Source organism: Onychomys torridus, chromosome 2 (genome assembly GCF_903995425.1).
Source record: "Onychomys torridus chromosome 2, mOncTor1.1, whole genome shotgun sequence".
NCBI lineage: Eukaryota > Metazoa > Chordata > Mammalia > Rodentia > Cricetidae > Onychomys > Onychomys torridus.
In genome coordinates, this window is record NC_050444.1 from 117,444,446 (window position 1) to 117,468,230 (window position 23,785).

The 23,785-nt window shown below is 43.5% G+C and overlaps 1 protein-coding gene across 1 annotated transcript in view; it reads left to right on the forward strand.

The window, feature by feature from the left end:
* The window catches only part of Cachd1 (cache domain containing 1), a 212,348-nt gene that overhangs the window by 111,641 nt on the left and 76,922 nt on the right, over positions 1 to 23,785 (forward strand). Inside the window, exon 4 of the mRNA XM_036177591.1 lies at positions 17,575 to 17,681. Within this exon, the coding sequence (XP_036033484.1) occupies positions 17,575 to 17,681 (107 nt within the window). The remainder of the gene's footprint in view (positions 1 to 17,574; positions 17,682 to 23,785) is intronic.

Sequence of the window (23,785 nt, forward strand, 5' to 3'; positions counted from 1 at the left end):
CCTTCACTGCCCTAGGAAGATCCACATAGAGTCAATGGCTTAGTACAAATGAGTGCTCCCTCAGAGATGGTGCTCCCTCAGAGATGATGCTCCCTCAGAGATGATGCTCCCTCAGAAATGATGCTCCCTCAGAGATGATGCTCTGCACCAAACTCTGAAGATGCATAATACCCTAATTCAGGGTAGATGACTGAGCCAAGACATGCCATTGCATCCAGCCAAGGATAAAACTGAATAGCCAAAAGATGTACAAAAGACCTCTGGTGCAGCTGATAACTGACCACAGCTGTTTGCAGCAGGCAGGACCAAGCAGGGACCACCTCTTCCTTGCGCTCAGTCTACTGAGCTTAGAATTCAGTTTCCTTCCAGAAAAATGTATGTAGAGATTTTTGGATTGGTGGTTCCCTAGCCTTTCCCAAGACACAAGTACTTCTTTAAAATTATGAGGGTTCCTGTTTTTAGACTAAGTTGTTGGGGGACACCAGGGTAGGAGCCCTTAGCTGGCTGTCTTGTTCTACTCCCTTCTAACAGGCTTCTGTGGGCATTCTGTCTGAGGAGTATCCTGTCAGACGTGCTCACTTCACTCTTTGCTATGTTCTGTTTCACAGATGTCTACGTTGTGAACCTCAGGGCATTCACAATGGCGCTAAGTACAGATGGGAGGAATACCGAGTCCCACAAGACACTTAGAGGCATGGCTAGAGTGTTTGGGTTTTAAGTCAACTCTGTAACTCACAGGTTGATCCCGGAAAGTCATATGAATTCTGAGCCTCTGTTTCCTCACCAATGAGATGAGAACAGTTAGAGTATTTAGCTCCCGGGGGTGCAGCAAGGGAGTCACTTTTACTTAGATAATGTTTGAAAGTGGGAGGTGAGGTGGGCCCTCTCCTGTATCTCCTTCTGGCCTTGAATCTGCAATGTAGTCAAGTCTGGCTTTGAATTCCTTATTTTCCTTGCTTTCACACTCCATGTACTGAGACCACAGACCCGTGGCACCGTGCTCACGCAGGCATTTTCATGGATTCCTGTGTATTTATTTCAATGTCATCTTCTGTGTCAGGATACTAGGTTTGTTTTCCTTATTATAACAATATCCCAGTTTTTTGGGGGTTTTTTGTTGTTGTTGTTGTTTTGTTTTTGTTTTTCGAGAGAGGGTTTCTCTGTGTAGTTTTGGTGCCTGTCCTGGATCTCACCCTGTAGACCAGGCTGGCCTCGAACTCACAGAGATCCGCCTGGCTCTGCCTCCCGAGTGCTGGGATTAAAGGCGTGTGCCACCACTGCCCGGCTCAAGCACTTTTTCTCACTGAGTGATCTCAACAGATTGCTACTACACTCCTTACAGCTCCTTCCCAGAACTGGTCATTTCACATTTAAAAAAAATAAATGTCTCGAAAAAACCAAAGGAGAAAGAAAAAGAAAGAAAGAAAGAAAGAAAGAAAGAAAGAAAGAAAGAAAGAAAGAAAGAAAGAAAGAAAGAAAGAAGTGCTTGTCATGAAGCCAGATGACCCAAGTTTATTCCCAGAACCCACATAAAGGTGGAAGGGGACTCCATGAGGTTGTCCATTGACCTCCATATGTATGCTGTGGTATACAAATGTGCACACACACACACACACACACGTGTACACACACACACACACACACGTACACACACGCACACACACACATGTACACACACGTGTACACACACGCACACACGTGTACACACACGTACACACGTGTACATACACACTCACACACATGCACACACACGTACACACACACGTGTACATACACACACATGTACACACGCACACACACGTGTACACACACACACACATACACACACACACACACACACACACACACGGAACATGGTGCTCATGTTTACTAACCAGCTCTAGGAAAGCTGAGACAGGAGGATTGTGAGTTCACACCTGAAGGTGACATTGTGACCACATGGGAAGAAAGCTACAAAGTGGAAGAAAATTGATTCTTCAGATGAGTTTGTTGCTTCCCTTCTCAGATTAGTCAGCTCTTCAAATTCTCACTCAGGAGCCTTGGGAGTTAATGATTTTTCATGGGGCCTTGCATAGTGATTAGACCTTCTGTCTGTGTTTATCAAAGGGATGATCCAAAGTCTTAACATTCAATACTTTGGAAAAACAAGCAGGTTGAGGCTTAACCTAAGCCAAGCTTGTTTTCAGTGGGCTACCTTTCAGGAACAGGTGCAGGAGCTCTTTATTTCTGGGTTTGTTGATGTTTGTTTAACAGTACCAGGATCTAACCTATGCCCTTATACATGCTACAAACAATAGTCTTGAGAAGCAGGGTCATCTGCTCATGACATTCAGCAGCTCTGCTTGGGTCATAGGGACCCGGTGCTAAGATATAAAGAGCTTCGGATATGGCATCGTACCGTGGACCATGTCTGACCTAGGTGCCCTTTTTGACCTCCACAGATATTTGAAATGATTTTTCCCCTTTGTATGTTTCTTAAATCATTATCAGTATTAGAGTTGTGTAAGATTACACATTTTGAAAATTCAAAGGTTGGTTGGGTTTTGTTGTTGTTGCTGTTTCTTCTGGAAGAATCTGAAAACCTGACCATAGTAAGTTCCCAATATCCACTTGGCAACCCCCTGCTTTCGTGAAGAAGCATTCTCTCTTTAGAGATTCTCCCGTTCATCAGCCTTGCGGCTTGTTCTAACCCACTCCCTTCACTTTTATCCTGGTTGCCCACACTGACATTCAAGTTTTCAACTCTGGCTTTTTAAAGACTATTATGCGACATCATAAATTTGACTTAGGAACATGTCTTGCCCATGTGCATTCCCTGCTACACCAGCTTTAACTTCCCTTCTTATTTGCTCAGGCTTTCAGGAATCAGCCTTCAAATGCACTTCATTAAGCCTCTTGTCCCTGGGACCTGGCTTGAGATGAGATGTGTCAGGAACTGCCTACCTGTTGACAAGGCCTGCTCTCCCTGGGCTTTTTATATGGCCAAATCAATAATTTTGTCTTCCACATTGTGGTGATATTTTTGAACAAATAAAATTTGCCTGAAGATCAGAGGACAGAACAAGCCACTAGATTAAACACAGAGGCCAGGCAGTGGTGGCACACACCTTTAATCCTAGTACTCAGGAGACAGAGATCCATCTGGATTTCTGTGAGTTCAAGGCCACACTGGGCTACATGAGATTGATCCAATCTAGGAGAGAAACAAAGCCACACAGTGGTGGCACACACCTTTCATTTCAGCACTTTGGATCACACACCTCTAATCCCAGCACTAGGAAGGTTAAAACAGGAAGTGATATGTCTGGGCAGAGAAAGGAATATAAGGCGGGAGGAGACAGGAACTCATGCTCTTTTAGGCTGAGGAGTTGGTGAGATAAGAGGTGGTAGCTGTGGCTTGTTCCTTTGTCTCACTGATCTGTCGGCATTTACCCCAATATCTGGCTCTGAGGTTTTACTGTAAGACCAATTAGGATTCATGCAACACCATGTTTCAGAGTGAAGTTCTTCTGTTCCCAATTCCTTTTATGGGTATTATTGCCCATTGTCATTCTTATTTTCATTTTTTTGGTGTATTTTATAAGAAGGACAAAATATAAACTAGAGAGTGAACACTAAGATAAGCCTAGCCTTTGATGCCTCTCTGTATCTCCATGAGGGGAGGCGGTGCTGTTAGGACTCACTCGTCTCGTGTTTGCTGATTGACTAATCATGGTAGGAATTGTGAGTCAATAAGCAGTTTCTTTCCAGGGCACTTCATCTTGCCCCCTGCAGCCTAGTGGCTTCAGCTAAATAGATAATTCTCTCAAGCTCATTGGGAGAGACTTTAACAGCTTCACCGATTCTCAAAAGTGAAGAAACTCTTGGAAGCACTTTTAAATTGAATTCCCATTATTCCTCAGGAGCGCTTTAAGTTGAGTGCAGTCAATGAGTCACCGGAGAAAGCAATGGGACCCATCCCATTTCTAAGCCAAATTTAGTGTATTCTCAGAAGTTATCCATGAGAGCTCCATGATGGCAGGAGACAAGCCTTACCATTCAGCTTCCTGAGGTTTTGTGCTGTAGACCAAGCAATTAGCTTGGGTTCTAATGCAAGAACCATGGCACTTGGTTATAGCTCTCATTATAAGCCACTGTTACAAGCTTCTGTATTGGTCAGGAGTCTGCAGAGCAGCAGAACCCACAGGGTAGGTGTGCAAGTGTCGGGGTAGGGATGTGTGAGAGATCGTGATTTACTTTCAGGAATTGACAGATGTGATAATGTAGGTACAAGTCCAAAGCCTGACGGGTTTAGATAGGTTAGAGACCTAAAGAAGGGTTACAATTGAAGTCTGTAGGCAGTATGGTAGGGGGATTATTTCTGCTCAAAGAGGTCAGTGTTCAAAGACAATCTTCATCCTGTTCATAGAGCCCATGAGGCTTTGTGTTATGGGAAGCAATCTACCTTTCTTTGAATCCAAGCTTTAGCTGTTTGTCCTTTGTAGGAAGACCCAAGATGATAATTGACATTATATTTAGATACCACAGCCTGGCCACAGTGATACATCCAACCAACCATGGTTCCCTTAGAGAAAGGATACATAGCCTACCATTAACTTTTTTTTTTTTTTTTAAATTAAACTGCAGATTTTGACAGGGAGTACCCATTCTTACTTTTATACCTTTCTACTGTATTCTTGTAGATGTTTTCTTAAGATTGTTTAGAGCTACCTGGAGTAGAGTCCCCAAATGTACAAAGTTAGTTTTCCACACAAAATGGCATGACTTGAATGTTCTGTCAGTTTCTCTAAGTGTTGCTGGTGTCATATGAATTAAGGACAAGTGACCAGAGGGGCTCTTTTACTGTAATGATTAACATTCTGACTCATAATAGTTGGCTTCCTAGAGTAGGCTCTTTAGATATTTAGAGTAGATTTAGAAGGTATCTGCTCTTCATAGACTTAGCTTCCAGGCAGGGGGTTTGCTTTTACCTGAAACTCTTTCATTTTAGAAAACAAAAAACAAAAACTTTCCACTTTGCTTGTTTAGTGTAATACCAGAATTGAACCCAGTACCTCACGTACTCCAGGCCTATGAAGTTCTATCTTGGGCTGTATCCTTGCCCTTGTTCAGGCTGCTCCCCTTCGCCACAGAAGAAATGGCTAAAGCAGTATTGACAGTTCTGTCCCCTTAAGCTCAGCTGTGACTGATTATGCCCCAGTAATGCAGTAGTGAGACTGGCTGTCCCCAACTTCGCCCTCTCTGTGAAGTAGAAGGGTCCTCACTTTGCTCATCTGGAAAGTGAGAAGTTTCATCTGTACTCCGGAGACCCTTCTAATCCTCCAAGTCATTTTTAGGGTTTCTATGTGTAGTTTTGGTGCCTTTCTGGATCTCACTCTGTAGACCAGGCTGGCCTCAAACTCACAAAGATCCTCTGGCTCTGCCCCCCTCCCCAGTGCTGTGATTAAAAGCGTGTGCCACCACCGCCCGGCTCCCTTTAGCTTCTTAAAGACATGTATTTAGTGTCTGATGTATTCACCCATGTGTGATTTGCTGTATGTGTCATTGAGCACACATGTGGAGGCCAGAAGAGGACATCTTGCTCTGTCACTCTCCACCTGATCTTTTGACACAGAACTCTTGCTGTTTCTCTAGGCTGATGGACTGGCATCATCCTCTTCTCTCTGCCACCCTCCCCCTCACAATGTAGGGGTTATAGGCAAGGGTTTGCTCTTTAATTACAGCCATTTTACATAATAGGAGACTTTTCATATTGTTCAAATTAGTAAGTTCTGGATTCTATATTCTTTTTTTTTAAACATTAGCTAGGTAAATAATAATTACAGAACTAAAAGCACCCATTCATTCATTTGGAAATAAAATCAGATAAATATAATGAAATCCTTCACATGGGAATTGAAGTGGGAAAAGGATTTAAACATCCTGAGAGATAGAGGAACTTTCCAGACCAGGAAGGAAATGAAGAACACTCATGGCCGCATGTGATCAGCAGTGTGGACGAGGACTTACATTTGGTGCAAATAATGGAAGAAGCAGCTAAGGGAAATCATAACTCTCTTACAGAGAAGCTCAAATGCCAACAAATCTGAGCAGTGGGCTATAGGCTCCACAAATGAAGTCAGGAATAATGCTGATGCTTCTCTGTAGCATAACTCTATGCATGCCACGTAACAGACACTTAAATGGGGAGATCAAGATCTTCGGGAAAGGGAATGAAGAATGAAACATAAAGTTAAGAGGATTTTACTCGTCACTTGTGATAAGAACTGGAAGACCTGGACTGATTTCGTCTATGTAAACAAGGAACTAGAAAGACTGGCATGTGGCTACTGGTGCCTGTGGTCTTGAACTTTGGGAGAGGGCAGAATCAGAGCTGGCTAGATATAATTCTAGGGAGGTGTGATAGTGCCTGGTGCTAAGATGTATTTGTACTTTGTGTATCCTCTCATCTTTTTAAGCTACACATTCAAGGACTCTGTGAAATACAACCTTGTGTTCAGTTGGGCCTTCAGTAAATATTGCCCTAAGAAGGAAGTAGTCCAGTAGTAATGTGGATGTCATAATTACCAAGCCATTCTGTTTCTAGGCAGACATTGAGCACTATTATGAAGTTGCTTTATGTCACTTCATGGTACATTGTGTTTATCTGGACATCATCCTGTGTTACAAGTTTGCATTTAAAGCAGAAGTTTTTGCTTAGTTATCTCAGTCATCACCTCTATTTAATAAGTGGTTGTGTGCATGGTGGATCTTAGAATAGACAGAATTTCCAAACCATTTTTAGCTAAACTTGCCTACATCCTATTGAAGGTAGTTACTACACAAGGCATTATAATGGATACTTCAGAGATGGGGGGAAAAAGCCTCACTACAATGAGCAGAGGCAAACTGTAGCTAATGTGTGAGGAAAGACCGTTCAGGGAGAGAGGTCATAGACAGAGGCCTCTGATTACAGGCTTGGTTCAGAATAGTAGGTGAGGCCTTGAGTGGCACTTTTGCAGGTTGGTCTAGGACAGTGGCTAGTCCCCATTCTTCCTAATGCTGCAACCCTTTAATACAGTTCCTCATGTTGTGGTGACCTCCAACCATAAAATTATTTTGTTGCTACATCATAACTGTCATTTTACTACTGTTATGAATTATAATTTAAAATTTTTTGGAGATAGGTTATCAAGGGGTCATGACCCACAGGTTGAGAACTACTAGTCTAGGAGAAGACTATTTCAGACAAAAACAAAAAAAAATACAAAAAACCAGCAAGTGTCCATAAAACAATCCTGCGCAGTGAATGGAACGCTGAGCTGGAACACTGACTAAGAAGATACTCTAGGGCCTGGAAATTCCAAGTCTCCTGGATAGATTACTTTCTGAAAGTTTTCAAATGAGAGAGACTGCAGTGTGGGTCATGGATTGTTTGAGATAACTGGTTGACCAGTGAAGATTAACTATGGTGAAGAGCCAGGCTGTCCATCAGTTGGACCAATTTGCTAATCACAGAGAGATGAATGGTACCAGGCTGACAAGCTTGACAGCCTGAGTTTGCATCTCAGAACCTGTGTGAGATGGAAGAAGAGACCTTACTCCACAAGTTGTCCTTGGATCTCTGTGTGTGCACTGTGGCATGCCCCTGCCCCCAACAATAATTTAAAAAATGAGTAACACCCGAGAGACAAAAATGGGTACACAAAAGAAGTATAAGTAAGAATAACGTGTAGAGTATGGTGTAGAGATGCTGCCAATAAGGCCCATTAGAGGTTTTGGTGAGGAGGAAGATTTTTAAATAGCCTTTGTAAGATTTTCAGTTTATATGTATGTGTGTTTTGCCTGCATGTATGTATGTGCACCACATATGTGTCTGGTGCCTGTGGAGGCCAGAATCAAGGGTCAGGTCCCCTGGACATGGAATTCCAGGCAGTTGTGAGCTGCCAGATAGGTGCTGGGAATCAAACCCATGTCCTCTACAAGATCATCCAGTGCTCTTGACCACTGAACCATCGCTCCAGCCCCAAGGAATATTTTTAAAAGATACTTATTTTTAAATTGAGTATCTTAGAGGATGGAAATCTGTGAAGAGTAAAAACAGAGGTAAAGCATTTGCAAGGAGAGTGAGTTGACTCTGAATTGCTAATTTGGATGATTGATAACTTGCATGTTTATCAGCCATTGGGGATGTTAGATAAGCCCACAAACATTTTCATCTCATATTACATTCATAGTGGCTCAGGAAATGAGTCAATTTATTTTCAAGATACTTTTTATCTAGCACATGTAATTATTAGTATTTATAAGAGACACTGACATGTTTAATGAGTGTATATACTGTGTAGTGGCGAGATCACGTCAAGAATGTTTAGCTTTAGTTTTAATTTTTCTATAAAATGGTATATTTAGACATAACAGCTTTCCCACATTTTTTTCCAAGCCTGATCTTAAGGCAGTACACATGATGACATAAGATATTGTACCCTGTCTTTTTTCAATTTTTTTCTCATTATGCTTTTTTTTCTGCAGAAAGAGACATTGTGACTTAGGTGTTATTGTGACTATGACTTCTGTTCTTTTGTTCTCTCTGTGTCATAGGCCAAAAGAAAGGAAAAAAAAAAAAAAGACAAGCTTGGTCCTTTGACAACTGTATTTAATTTTCTTTCAAGCCTTGTTCCTTCCCCAGGAAGATGTGTTTTGTCCACAAAGCGCTGGATGGAAATCCTTCCCTTTCAAGTCACTCTTCCTTATCAGGCCCTTCCATCTCCAATTCCTTTAGCAGGTATTACCTGCAGGCCAGCTAACCAGGCTTTGTAGATATTGGTACCAGCAGGCCTTGAGCTGAGCTAAGACTTCAACCAAGATTTTTGCAGAACATTTGCATTTCTGAAAAGCTACTTGGTTATAATATGAAACTTACTTACAGAAAAAGAGTCGCATGCATTCGTAATTCAATAACAAATAACACCCCTTGAATCCTGTGAACAGATTAGGGGGGCAGGTACCGTTGTTGCCTAATTTTTAGCCATGCCTCCCTCCATTTTCCAGAGACAAAAACAGTATTGAGAGATATAGCAGGACTCGGGGATGTGGGTTTAGAGTCTGGGTTCCTGATCCCAAATGAGTTGGGGATTTTATTGCTGTGTATTTCTTCTCTCACTTTGTAGCACAGACTGACTTTGACCTCACTGTCCTCTGACCTCTGTCTCCGAAGTGCTAATTATAGACATGTACCTTCATGCCTGGCTCAAATGAATTGTTCCTATAATGACAAAATAATTTGACCAAAGGTGAAATTAGAATCAAGGATGGTTCCCCTGTCCACTGAGGTGCTAAATTATGTTTCTTCTTAGAATTTCATTGAAGACTACCGAGTGATGACTTAAATGGTAGATTGGCTAAATATAGCTAAATAATTGTCCAGATGTTGTTAGACTAAAACCCAAACCATGTTCCTGCAGCAGTAATGTGGGGGGAGGGGGCAGAAGGAGGGGTGCTGACTAGGTAGCAGCATCTGTGAGGCTCTTATTGATAAGAAGCACCTTCCCTCCAGGTGGGGAGCTGAATGAGATTCCTGCTTTCTCGATTTTCCTATGTCACCTCTACTGACCAAAGGGTGAGCCTCCCCCCCCCCCCCCCCATGCTTCCACTGCCCGATTTCACCATCTGCGCTTTAGGAATTTTAAGTAGAATTTGTTTTGTGATTTTTCTTTTTAAAACCTGGCTGGGGATGGGGGGATGCTAAAGAATAGACTTGGTCACAGCTGAAAACCAACCCTTCAGCTTTTTATAGGCTTTATGGTACTGAAATTGCAAAGCGTTTTTAAAGGTTGTGATTTGAGAACCATTCTGGATGTAATCTCTCACACAGTGTGATGGTGTGCACATCTGTCTTCACTCTACCTTTAGTAACCTTCCTCAGGCACCTCAGACATCAGCACTCCATGCCTTGCACAGCCTGCGTGGGCAGGCCTCTCTCTGTAGCACAGCCTGAGCCGGAAGCTGGACTAGCTCACCTCCAAGGTCACCTGCTAGTAGAGGTCCTTGGCTGCTGTCTTTGATGTCTGTGTGGGTGCAACTCACGGCTGTCTGCTATTTCCTAAAAGAGGACATGCACAATTTGTAGTCTCTGGTCTAGCCTGGAACGTCGGCCTCCAGGCTTCCTGCATTTCTTCACTCGGCAATAATGACGAGTTCCTCACTGAGGTCTGATGCTGGGCAAGGCCCTGAGGATAAAGAAGTAGAGGGGATGACTACTCCCTCTCTGTGTCTTCCAAACAAGGAGGGGTGTTTAAGAAAATAAATGTGAACTGTGGCCATTCTTGCAGGAGGTCAAGTAGCCAGTGGACAGAGGTGATGCGGAACAGCGTTAACGGTACTACCAGGCCATGGTCCCTGCCTTATATTTTTCTCTTCTTGTTGTGCCCAGCCTTCTCACACTCAGCCTACTGATGAAGAAGATAGGGATTAAAAAAAAGTTTGTTTGATGTGACTACGCGTCCCCTCCAACTGCCCCATGTCACCTATCCAACCCCTTAGCTTTTGCACAAAATGGACAAGATCATCTGTGTGCATATGAATGTGTGACCCAAGGTCACGGGGAGTGGGGGCCACTACCTGCTGGTGATGTGTTGTGAGGAAATGGTAAGGAAGAAAAAGTGTTGTTCTCTACGCTGCGTAGGTGGGTGCCTTGTGCTCTCAATGCCTTACCTTCCAAGGGCATTGGAAACCAGCTCTTGTTCAAACCTGGCATTGTTGAACCTGGGATTTAATTCTTATTGCTGATAAGAACAAAAAGAATGTGACTTATCTCTCCCATCTCTGTGGAGATGGAAGGAAAACCCATTTCTCGCCACGTGATTACATGCTATTTGACAGCTTTTCCGTTAGCCCATTAATTCAGGTGTTTGACTAAGTAAGCTCGGTTGGGGGGTTTGAGTGTCATTGACTTTATGAATGTGATGGGTCGTTTTTGAAGTGATTTTATTCTTAGCCCTTTCCTCTACCATTCAGAGTTTAAATATTTGCCAGTGCAGATGTTTGATTTTTATCTTAGCTCTTCCTCTGTTTAACTTTATTCTCGTGTGTAGTTAAGTGGAAGATAAGGAGTTCTTGTTTAATTCTTTTCGACTGGTGTTGCTCAAATATTTGGAAAGCAGCCCCCACCCGAGAAGGAATGAACAGTCAGGAACTTGGCTGAATGGAGATGCAGAGCTACAGTGAGCAGGCACTCTGGGCTGTCACGAGGGCCAGGGTGGTGTGAGGCGCAGGCGTTTCTATGTCTATCCCTTCCCTAGAGGCTCCTGAAGCTACTGGTGGTGGGAGCTGTGGTTTCTTTTGTGTGCTGTTCTTAAAACAGCAATGCTGCAGCCTGCCAGGACCTGCTTGACCTGAGAGGCCCATTGGGAGTCTGTCAGTGTTTGCTCCCCACTCCCTTCAGAACTGATACCAGCTTTGCTTTCAGAAGAAAGGAGAGAGGGAGAGGGAGGGGGAAGAGAGGGAGACTGAGGGACTTTTACACTTGTCTCTGCAGTTTAGCAGTGATTAAAAAGAAGCGGACAAATGAGAAAAATGTCCCCAGCCCCCTCAGCTGCCACCACACTGGCTTTGTGTTGTATGGACTCCTGAACACTTTAAGCCTTGCTCTTCTGAGAAATCCCCAAGGATTTGCTTTTTAAATCATTGCCTTAAAAATGTATCCATGAACAATACCACATTTCACCACTGCCCTGGGAACCCACACCAGGGGTTTGATTTTTGTGTGCACTGTGATAAATTGGGCCGGCTTCCCTGGAAGGGTTCAGAAAAACCCAGGATTCTGGGGTGATTTGCCTGGCAAATCACCTTCCCTAGAGAATTTAAACAAAGACCAAGAAGCAGATTCAGGAAGTAAACCCCAAATGGGGTGTGCACGTCTGTCTTCCTATCTTTTTCTCTCTAAATCAGGACTCCACTGAAAAGCCGGTTTACACTGTGGATCGAGGCTGAACGGAATCCAATTGGAAGTCACTTGAACACTGTTTTGATGTAAGATTCAAAGCTTCTGCAAATTTATTTTATCTTCTACATTTGCTGATCTCCTGCTCGTAAATCCTGTTGAAGGAGAATAAAAATGACTGCAGCCTGATGGGAATTAAATGTCTGAAGTTCAAAGCAGTTTGCACATCAGAGCAAGCGTCAATCAAATGAACATCTTGCAAGGCAGGCAGGGAGTGAATTTCTCCATGGGGAAGAGATCAAAGTGGGAGTCACAGCCCTGTTTTCTCCCTCGGGACGCAGTTTCGATCAGTTGTTCATGAAAGTAAATCCAAAAGGAAGGTTTTTTTTTCCCCTTTTTTCTTTCTTTCTTAAGGGGATAGGAAAGATGGAGTTATTCCTCTAGAAACTGAATTCTAGGCAATGGTTTTATCTTATGAAAATAAGTAGAGAAATCGGATTTAATTCATTATCTTTTTTTTTAAGACTCAAGGTCTAAAGGAGATTTAGGTAGGATTTTTCTATTGCTAACTTTCTAAAAGCATAAATATAAAGCATGAGCTAAATCAAGCCTCTTAAATTGATCGCTTACTCATCTTAAAGAAAATGTATCATTTCTCTAATTTTTGACCTCTCTATAAACCTAGACTTATATGTATATGATTGGCAGCTAATACACCCCTCAATGCAAAATGGTTTAGATAAGTCCTAAGAGTAACTGACATGTTTTTATAAAGATTCTTAACCATAAACTTTGTTTCCATGGGCTTCAGATCTGAGTGACTAGCATGCTGTTTTTTAGAAACTTCTTTTCTTGATGGCGCATGTGCATTGAAGGAGCTCCTGCCTTTGGGCTGTTGACCATTCTTACTAGGCCTGGAGGTAGCTAGTGTAGCCAAGATGACTAAGCAGGTTTCCTTCCCATGCTTAGAGGTCAGCATGTTCAGAGTCCTGACAACAGGGGGCATTAACATGTGTGGTTGCAGGACGGGAGATAATCCCCTTTTATCTTTGCTTCTAGTAATTACTGATGCTCACTGGCCTTGTTCCTCTGCTGTCCCCAGACACTCTCCTTCCCTCCATTGCTTTCTGCCCTCTGGTGACATTTCCCCCTCACCTGACTGACACTTGAGTGGCATAGGCAGTGTGAAAAGCGTCAGGGTAGGCAGATTTCCAGGCGTTACATGAACATGCATGTAGACAGGTGCATGCCCTGTGGCTGAGTCGCAGCCCAGGTGAGGAAACTCAGAGCAGTCTACACTGGAGCGAAATGAGAGTTCAAGGCTGCCTGGGGGCTGGTTGCCTAACAGGGCTTCCCTAACTGCTGACTACCATCTGCCCCTCATTAACAAATCTTTAGTTGGTACAAAGGAAAGATAAATTGCCCATCTTATTTTTGAATTTGTCTTGAAGATATTCTTTTAGTGTTTATGCTCCCTTTCCCCTGAAATGTATGTTCTTGGAACATAATCATCACTCTGGTCATATTAGAAAGTGAGGCCTTTGGGGAATGACTGTAGAAAGGGGGCGGGCTGCCGTGTGCCCTTGAATCCAGTGCTTCTGACAATGGCAGCATTTTAAATCTGATTATTTATACACACACACACACACACACACACACACACACACACACACACACACACACAAAGACACAGGTTCATAAGAAGCAGAACAATTCCAGTCAGGTTGAGAAAGAAGTCACCCTGAGCTGAGCTGTTGGAGGAGGGGGGAATATGGGTTGGTGGGCCAGGCTTGAAGAGAGGGTGCAGCGGACACTGGTGATCAGCAGGCAAGCCCATACTGAGCCTGGTGTGGTTAGAAGTGAAGGTTGGGAGAGCTGGGAGAGCTGGGAGAGAAGGCGGGGGAGAGCGTGATAACAGGATATGACGCAAACCACATTGTCAATGTTCTGTGGCCAACAAAGGTGTATGGAGCACAAGCTCTCTCTGATGCTCTCAGAGACTATCTGTTCCATAGAGGAAGGAAACCCTAATAATAGTTTCTTGGTCTCTCTGGCTCTAGTAAGCCAGCGTTCACTTCACAAAGACCCCAGAAGCCTATGTACCCTCACCTTCTGATGTCAGCTCTCCGAGATGGGGCTCAGAGCAGAGGTCCTGGCTGTGGACACCTTGTCTCGATACACATGGACTATAATGGACCATAACTTTCCTAGTGGGATGTGTCAGGCACCTTCTTGAATTGTCTTTTTCAGTGGGCTTGTGCTTCTGTGCCATTTAGAAGCAGAATGTTGTGTGTCTCTTCTTAGCAAAAGAGTTGGGTCCAGCTTCCAAGGCTCCCTTACTCCCTTCACTTGCTTTATATCCTAGGCTTCATTTCTTTTCTTTTTTCCCTGCTATGAAATGGGTAGGTGTAAAGGGGCTTCAGAATTTGCATAGCAAAGTCTAGCTGTGAGCTACAGTCATACCTGTGTACTATTCCATTCTCTTGACCCAAACCAAATCTGAAGACCCTCTGTCCTTAGTGAACGAAACCCCTTCCTTGGTCCTTTGTGTCTCTGAGACATATTAAGGATTACCTGTGTTCATGCAGACAGCCATTCTCTTAATATATTTTCAACAGTTTGTGTGACAACCTTGAAGGGCTTCCTGTTCTCAGAAGCATTAAAACTCAGATTCCTGCCCCTAAATCAATAAATCAAACTCTGCAGAGCCCGAGCCCAGCATCCGCCCTGGGTGATTCTGGTGTAGCTAGATGGTGAGTATTTTGCAACCATTCAATGAGTCAGTTCTCATTAAGACATCAGGAGCCTTCTGGGTGGCTCAGTATGGGACTGGGCACATGAGTATTTATAACAAGTCAGTTAAAATGAGCAACTATTTGACTAAAACAATGCTAAATATTATGATTACACCAGAAAACAAAACTATCTGTATGTTTTCTCCTTTCTTATCAATTCATGCATTTTAGTTCACAAAGTCCATCAAACACACACACACACACACACACACACACACACACACACACACACACACATACACACACACACACACACACACACACACACACAGGAGGTTGAGGATGGCTCAGAGTGAGTAAAGAGCTTGTAAGGACTTAAGTTCAGATCCCCAGCACCCATGTGAAAGCTGAGCACAGCAACCTGTACCTTTAAACCCAGTACTGGGAGGAAGAGCAGAGACAAGAAGATCCTGGGAAGCCAGGCGGCAGTGACACACACCTTTAATCCCAGCACTCAGGAGGCAGAGGCAGGCAGATCTTTGTGAGTTCGAGGCCAGCCTGGTCTACAGAGCGAGATCCAAGACAGGCAGCAAAACTGCATGGAGAAACCCCCGTCTCAAAAAAACAAACAAACAAAACAACAACAACAAAAAGATTCTGGTGCTTTCTGGTGAACCAGTGTAGCCAAAAAGCAAGCTTCAGGCTTGGTGAAAGACCCTGTCTCAGAAAATAAGGTAGAATGTTACAGAGGAAAACACCTAATGTCAACCTCTGGCCACCTCACAGCCACATAGCTGATACCTCCCTCCCCCCATAAATAGAATAAATTTAACATATGAGACAAACTTTTGAGAGAATGTAGAGGCACTTGACATACTTGGGAAGTTACCCAACATCAGGATAGATCTTTCTTAGGAAGTGATATGCAAATCGGGACCTGAAAGATAGCCAGGCAAATAGATTTCTTCAGTTGACCAATATGGCAACCACAGTTCAGTGACTGTTCACACTTGACCTTAAATAAATGACCACATTTCAAATGCTTAGTAGCTGTGTATTACCATACTGGACAGAGCAAAAGCCATGTGTATTCTTCACCTAAGGTTTTTATGGACCACCCTGGTCTAGTCCAACTCAAACAATTTGGCCTGCCACCCTTTTGTTGTTGTTTCATGTTTGTTTGTTTGTTTGAAACAGTGTTTCTGTGTGTAAACAGCCCTGGCTGTGCTGGAACTTGCTTTGTAGACCAGCTGGCCTTGAACTCACAAAGGCTTACCTCTGCCTCCTGGGATTAAAGGCATGTTCCACCATGCCCAGACACACACCACCTTTTTTTGAAAACTGAATTTTATTAGAAGACAGCTACACTTGGTCTTCCATTTTCTGTGGCTGCTTGTGTACTGTAGTGGCAGAGTGGAAGTGTCCCGAACTTAGGACCCACAAGGCCCCAAATAGTATTCCCTGGCCTTCTGGGAGAGCATTGTGAAGGGAATGACTTCTGTTTGCTGGTGCACGAGGACAATGAGATTGGGGACTGTTGTACCAGCAGCATGCACGTAGGTAGCTGGAACTGTGTTAATCTCTCCTTTGTCCTCATCTGTGGCTTCGAAGGAAGCAGTCTTCTCGTCCAGACAAACTGGGACAAGTCCAAAACAGAGCCACTATGTGGGTGAAGCCATGGAGTCCTTTGATGTGCAGCCGACATTGTTGATGGAATTCTCAACTGGGCTGGTGGCTAGAATAAAGAGCTCTTCCAACCCAGTTCCCTCATTCATCTCTGAGAAGATACTTTAAAAATATTCTTCCATTTTGGGGGTTGAAACTGATGTGAAAACACAGCTCCCTTTGATCAATCTAGTTCAGCAGTTCTTGGATTTTATGAGATGACCAACAGATAATTCAAAGTCATGAATGATTAGATGGATCGTGAGTTTAGGAATGTCCCTCCTGGCGTGTGGTAATGGAATTGATTCCACTCACAGATTAATTGATGAGATATGTACTGAATATACCACAAGATGTAAAGAGCTGGGGTTGATTGAGGTTTTAGTGACTGCCTGCTGGAGTCTCCGGGAGCTCCCTCTGCTTTGGAAATCTGAAATAGAATGTAGAAATGGAAGCTCTTTGTCTTTCCTTACCTACTATATAAATGTGTGTCCTGGTAGGTTCTTTCAGATTGTTGTTTTCTTGAGCAAATGATTCTTCAGCTCCAACTGTGATCCATCAGCTTGGGTACTAACATTGTTGTGCCTTTAACACTTACACTGAACTACTATAAGAAATCAAGAAACTTCAGCTTTCTCTGCACAGCAGCAGGGCAGAGGCCAGTTCTCAGTCAGGTTCTAAGAGAAGCTGATCCACACATGACTCTTAACCCTTTTGAAAACTTTGGAAAGTAAGTTTCATTTATTTGTTTATTTTCCCAGATAAGAACACTAAGTTTCTTCAAGTCAGACGTTGGGTCGTGAGTGACAGGACAGAGAGATTTCTCCTCCCCAGTTGGCACTTTCCTTCTCCTCCCGTTCGTTCGTAGGCTTGGCCTCTGCTGGTCAGATGTAGTACAGTGACAAACTGTTCCATCTCTACAGCGCTGCTCAAGTCTGTGTCTTCTCATTTACTTTGCATAAGCTTCCATCAGTAGTAATAACTCAAGTTCCTTGAGGAAAATTGGCTTCTAAAGTTCAGTTTTCATCTAGCATTCGAACCTGATTGCTAAGCCTTCTAGAGGCAGGTCCTCCTTTTTCTCACACATTATTTAGAAATCATTTTTACTATTTTTGTTGTTGTTAATTCACCGTCCCCAACTATTTATGGGCTAGCCTATTTACACATGGTATGGATGATTGTTTTTGTTGATTGTTTTTTTCTAGATGAGAAACCTACCAGATACACACTGCTAATCCTGTCCTGTTGTTTCAGGTTTGATGGGAACTTTAATACCAACGTATCGAGGACAGTGAGTTGTGATCGACTTTCTACTACCGTGAACAGCAGAGCCTTCAACCCGGGTCGAGACTTAAATTCAGGTCAGTATTTGGTTTTTCATTTCTTAAAGGTGAACTGCATCCTACATATTCACATTGAACAAATGTACTGCCTCAAATGTTTTTGTTTCGTTCTAAAGGACAATGTTATATACTTGTAAGAGTATATGTTTCTTGGGAAAGTTAACTGTGTAGGGAAGAAGGGAAGACTACCAAGTTGGTATGTATTAAGCTGTATATACAGTACATGCCAAGTACCACGCCAGCTTCTTATTCCAGAGAATGTTTACATTCTTTATGTTAAAGGCTGTGTCAGAGACCCAGCTATTGTTATAATAGGAGGTGTTCATTTGCGTTTGCATTTTCTATCAGTAATCTTTAAATTTGTTTTAGGGTTTTCTAGATGAACAATGGGAGAGTTGTCCACTATTAGAGTCTACACCATCACACTACAGGCTGAGATTGTACTTTCTTCTTTATCTCACTGGAACGCTCTTATACACAGGGGTAGTAGCTCATCGGAACCTCCATTTATACGTCAGCCTCCAGTTTCAGAGTAGCACAGTGTCTCTCCTTTCTTGCCCTGGAGGTTCTGTTCCAAGTTCCTCTCCTGCACTGTCTACACTTACCTTTGTTGGTTGAGATCTCAAGACCTGGATGCTTTCCCGTTTAAGAGCTGGGAGGGCTTTCAGAAGTAAGACCAGCCTCAAGTTTCAGGTTTTACCAAGACCCAGAAAGCCTTCATATGCTGTGAAGTTGAAGGAGCTAATCCTTAAGCATGAAGGTCTACATTTCCCAAGCTCCAGGACTCATAGAGACACATAAAACTCAGGACAGAAGCCAGAGGACCAGACTATTTACTTCTAGGACCCCAACAGGCTCTGCCTGGGGGAAGGATTGTAGTCTTTGGGAACTGTATACACAAACAGGGAGCCTGTTGGATCTAGAAAGAAAGAGTTGTAAGTTTTCAACTTCTTAGGGGATAATGAAACTATAAATGCCAGATAAATGATCTGGCCTTCATCTGCCAGGCACATACTTTGAGGAAGGTGCATCACATATTCAATCAGTTTTATTTGGTCAGAGAGGATGGAAGTTCCCTGGAGCAGGGTTTACTGCTACACAAGAAGTTAAATGAGAATAGTTTTCAATAAAAGAGAGTCTATAAGGGCATGAAATAGGAAAGGAAGGTTAATGATGGAAGATTCCACAGTTGGCACAGGCCTAAGAGTTGACACTTGATTCTCAGGTTCAGTGCTTCTCAAAAACAAAAACAAAAACAAAAACACGCTCAGTAACACGTGACGTATTGCCACAATAACAATCTGTGAGTAGAACCAGGTGTAAGTAGTTCCCAAAAACACATAGGGTAGCTTAGCGCTATCTGTTCAAAGTGTTAGAAGTCACACTGACTTCAGAGGTTTCCACTTGAATTAATAAGGAAAAAATGGTACAATATTCATTCATATAAGATCTAGAGACCCATTGAATAACTTCAGTAGTTATTTTTTAAGGATGCCAGAGTATTCTTCATTTCAAGCTGAGCACAAGTTGTTTTTAGAATCAGGAAAAGATAAATAAAGCAAGGGGATTACAGACTATATAGTAGCTCCTCCGTTGGGTTCTAGGATATCCTCTGTGGACACAAAAATCTGCAGAAGCTCAATCCTTATGTAAAATAGTGTGATATTTGCATACAGCATTTATGCTTCCTCTCATGTATTTAAAATCATCTTCAGATTACTTGTAATGCCTAATATCATGCAAATGGTGTGTAAATGGCTGCCATGCTGCATTCTTTAAGGAATGACGTGGAAAAGTCTACACCATTCAGTGCACTTAGGTGTTTTCACACATTTCCAAGCTGCTGTTGGTTGACACAGATGTGGGAGGCTGTTCCACTCCTTTTGGGTAGGCAGCACCTTTGTTAACATGTCTCTGAAAATAGATCCTCAGGCTGGTGTCGAGTTTCTATGGAGAGTTCATTAACTTCTGGTTATGTGATTGGGACAATACAAAAGAACAGGCTGATGGTGGGAAGATGGCTCAGTAGGGAAAATGCTTGTCACAAAGTAGTAGGACCTGAGTTCAAATCCCCAGAACCCACCTACAGCTGAGTATGGTAGTATGTATTGTTAATCCTAAACTAGATGGGAAGTAGAAATAGGAGTATCTCTTGAAGCTCACAGGCCCGCTAACCTGGCATACACAGCAGCACACAACAAAAAGATACCCCTTTTTTTTTTAGTTTTTTTTGTTTGTTTTCATTTTTCTTTATTGAGAAATTTTCTACTCACTTCACATACTATCCACAGACCCCCCTCCTACCTGCCACCCCTCTTTCCCAAGCCATCCCATTTCCTCACATTCCCCCAAATCAAGGTCTCCCATGGGGAGTCAGCAGAACCAAGCACACTGAGCCTAGGCAGGTCCAAGCCCCTTCCCCCTGCACCAAGGCTGTGCAAGGCATCACACCTCAGGCACCAGATTCCCAGAAGCCTGCCCATAGACCAGGGACAGATCCCAATCCCCCTGCCTGGGTGCCCCCCAAACAGTTCAAGCCAAACAACTGTCTTCCGTATCCAGAGGACCTAGTCCAGTCCCATGGGGGCTCCACAGCCACTAGTCCACAGTTCATGGGCTTCCACTAGTGTGGCCGGTCATCTCTGCACGTCCTCCCATCATGATCTTGATGTCCCTGCATTATCTCTCCTCTCTCATCAATTGGATTCCCAGAGCTCAGCCTGGTGCCTGGCCGTGGATCTCTGTATCAGCCTCCATCAATCACTGGACAAAGGCTCTATGATGACGGCTAGGTTATTTGCTAGGCTGGTCACCAGAGTATACTGGTCCAGGCACCCTCTGGACCACTGCCAGCAGACCAAGGTGGGGTTAACCTTGTGGATTCCTGAGAGCCTCCCTAGCACCCTGCCTCTTCCTGTTCCCATGATGTCCTCATCTATCAAAAGATACCCCTTTTTAAAGAAGATAGAAGGCAAGGAATGACATCCAAGGTTGTCCTTATGACTTGTGTACATGTCCTGTGGCTCGTGCACACCTGTCTACACTCACATGCATGCATACATGCATACCTACCCATACCATCTTTGTACATACACAAGGGTAGACTGAGGCAGAATAAGTGTGGTACATACACACATGGAGTCTAGGGTGACACTCTCTTGCCTCTAGGAACTCCTACCTCAGTGAAGCAGGCCTTAGCAGATCTGGACCAGATGCAGCCAGGGCCTCATCCCTATTTCCTTACTATCTTTTATCTGTCCCAGGTTTTTGACAGCAAGCTCATTGTTGGGGTCTAGCACCATCATTATAATAAGGGCAGCATGCCTTTTTCTTATTGAATACAGAAACAGTTTTCCCAAGTCATCATCAGCACCTAGCCACTAACTAGAATAAATATACATAACTGGAATTTATTCAATACGTATTTATTAGACACGGTGCCACATAATAAATACCTGGCCCAAAAGCTATAAACAGAACAAAGAGCTTATTTAGAGGTTGAGAATTATTGATGATAAACAGATAAAAAAAATGTACATCAAGTGATGGTAAATGCTACTTCAAGTTGACTGTGTCCCCTCACCCCCCAAAACCTTAGGTCATGAGACTCTACCTGTAGATAGAGTTTTTCTCTCCAGGTCCTGCCAAGCCCTGGCAGTCCTGTAGCCAACTTATAAAATAAACATACAGACGCTTATATTATTTAAACTGCTCGGCCATTCGCTCAGGCCTACCACTGTCTAGCTCTTACTCTTATACTCAGCCCATTTCTGTTAATCTGTATGTCACCACATGTTCCATGGCTTTACCTGCTGCCTTTACATGATGCTCCCTGGATGGCAGGCTGGCATCTCCTCCTCTCTGCCTTCCTGTTCTCTCAATTTTCCTTTCTGCTAGTCCGCCTATACTTCCTGCCTGGCTACTGGCCAATCAGTGTTTTATTTATCAATCAATCATCCACAGCACTCTACCCTCATAAATGGATTAATGCCAGTTATCCAAGAGTTTGAGTTCAATCTTGGGCCATCTCACCCATGTGATACTGTCTGCCATGCTGCAGTATAGCAAGACACTCCTCAGCACATACAGCCTCTCATTCTCAGGCTTCCCAATCTGCTGGCTGTTGCTTCTGAGTTCCTCAGGGTGTGGTTCTATTACAGGAGCACACATCAGATGAGAGCACGTGTGACCAGGCAAAAGTGCCTTGGAGATGAGGCCTAGGGATCTCTGAGGTTTGGCATTTCAAGACTTTACCCTTTTACACAGGGACTTGTTGACGAGATCTGAATAAGTGTAGATCATGCTCATAACTGAAGGAAAGATATCCCAGGCAAAGGCTTTGAATTTTGTTTATGCTCAAAAACTGCAAAAAGGCCACTGTAGTCATGGTAGGGTGAAAGGGGCCTAGGGAATAGGTTAGGATATTAGATCAGATAGTTCTGGGCCAAATCCCAGATATCCTTGCTTCCTCAGCCATTGTAAGGATTGCTATTGCTCTGAATGCAGCAGAGGGCCCATAGAGAGGAGATGGGTAGGGTGTGGGAGTATCACACAAGACTGGTGTAGGATGTCTAGTAAGAGTAAAGTGTTAGATGCTTGGCAGACACTCAAGTAGAAAACTCTCATAGACAGCTGGATATGCAAATCTAGAACCTAGGGACAGGACAGAATCGAGATTTTAAACTTGGCACTCATTGTGTCTATGTGTCATAATGACTATAATCATGTAGCAGGTTATTAGGGTAGAAAAGAGCTCCAAAGATGGAGTCTTGGGGTCCCTTGTCACTTAGAGGACTCTGAGCAAGAAGCATTCAGGAAAGAATTAGAAAAAGGACAGTCAGTCTGGGGCTGGCAGGGGTTAGGAGTCAAGAGGGTGTCTTCCTGAAGTAAGTACTTCAAGACAAAGGAGAGAGCAGCGTGTTGGGCTTCTCCAGTAGGGCAAGGGCTAGAAAGACGGACATAGTGTTTAATGATGGGCCAGGAGTTTGTGGGGAAGATTGGTAGAGTAGGATGAAAGGCTAGTCCTGGAGGGCTCAGGCTTTCGGGATTGTGGCAGAGGAGCTGTAGACAGTTGAGTATATGTACTCCCGAGGTCTACTTAGAAAAAACGGTGGAGGATTTTAAGCATCAGGGAATATTTTAAGTTGAAGGAAATTGCAGCACATTTGGGTCTGGTGTGGCGAAGAAGAGTTGACAATCAGAGTCTACTCTGTGTGAGGTCAGAGATGGAGAAGTAAAGAGAGTCTACTGTAGAGAGAAGAGTGAAGGAAAAGGAAGTAGATAGATGGATAGGTTATCAGAGGGTCTGGAACTTCAGGATGTTCCCTTCCAAGTGATTCTTCCTTATTTATAAAGCTAGACCACTGAGTGGGAATCAGAGTGAAGAGTTCATCTGTTGTCCTGTGATTACCTTCTTTTATTGGGACTAGAGTAAAACTCAGCTATATAAATCATCAACCATGCCTGCAAAGGCTGGGGGTGTAACTCAGTATCCTAGCGCTTGCCATGTTCTAGGCACTGGGTGGAGATTCAGCATTGTGAACATTTTTTTGGGAAAAGGGTTCCTACAAAATGCTGTTTCCTTTCACTGTTTGTTGTTCAGGGATGGGTAAAGGCGTCTGAAAAATCAAGGTGGAAATAGCTGATGTAAATTGGATGTAGCTAAAGACCAGACCTTGAACTCTGGTCATTCTTAGAGTGTGTCTCAAGTAGAACCTATTGCCTGGCAAGAGTTGTTCTCAGCTTGGTTGGCACAGCTCAGTTTACAAGCAGCGTTTGGCAATATTTAGGTTCTTAAGCACTGGCTTGCTTGCTTGCATTTGAAGTTTTGTGACATTCTACCAGGCAGTGGCTGCGTCCCAAAGTCCACATGCTTGAGCACTTATTTGTAATGTGAGAGGTGTGGTAGAGGGTGAACGGTGACCTCAAAGTTCCCCCTTTCCTCCTCCTGCAGCCCCTGCCCCTTTTCAGAGCAGAATTAATGTGCTCTGTAGGCTATCACATGTCTGATATTTACATCTGTAAGATGTCCAGCCCCAGGCCCTTTCAGACTGTATAGAATCCATCAATGGGCTCCTAATTGATAACACAGTTTCAGATTGCCTTTCAGACTAGCTGGAAAT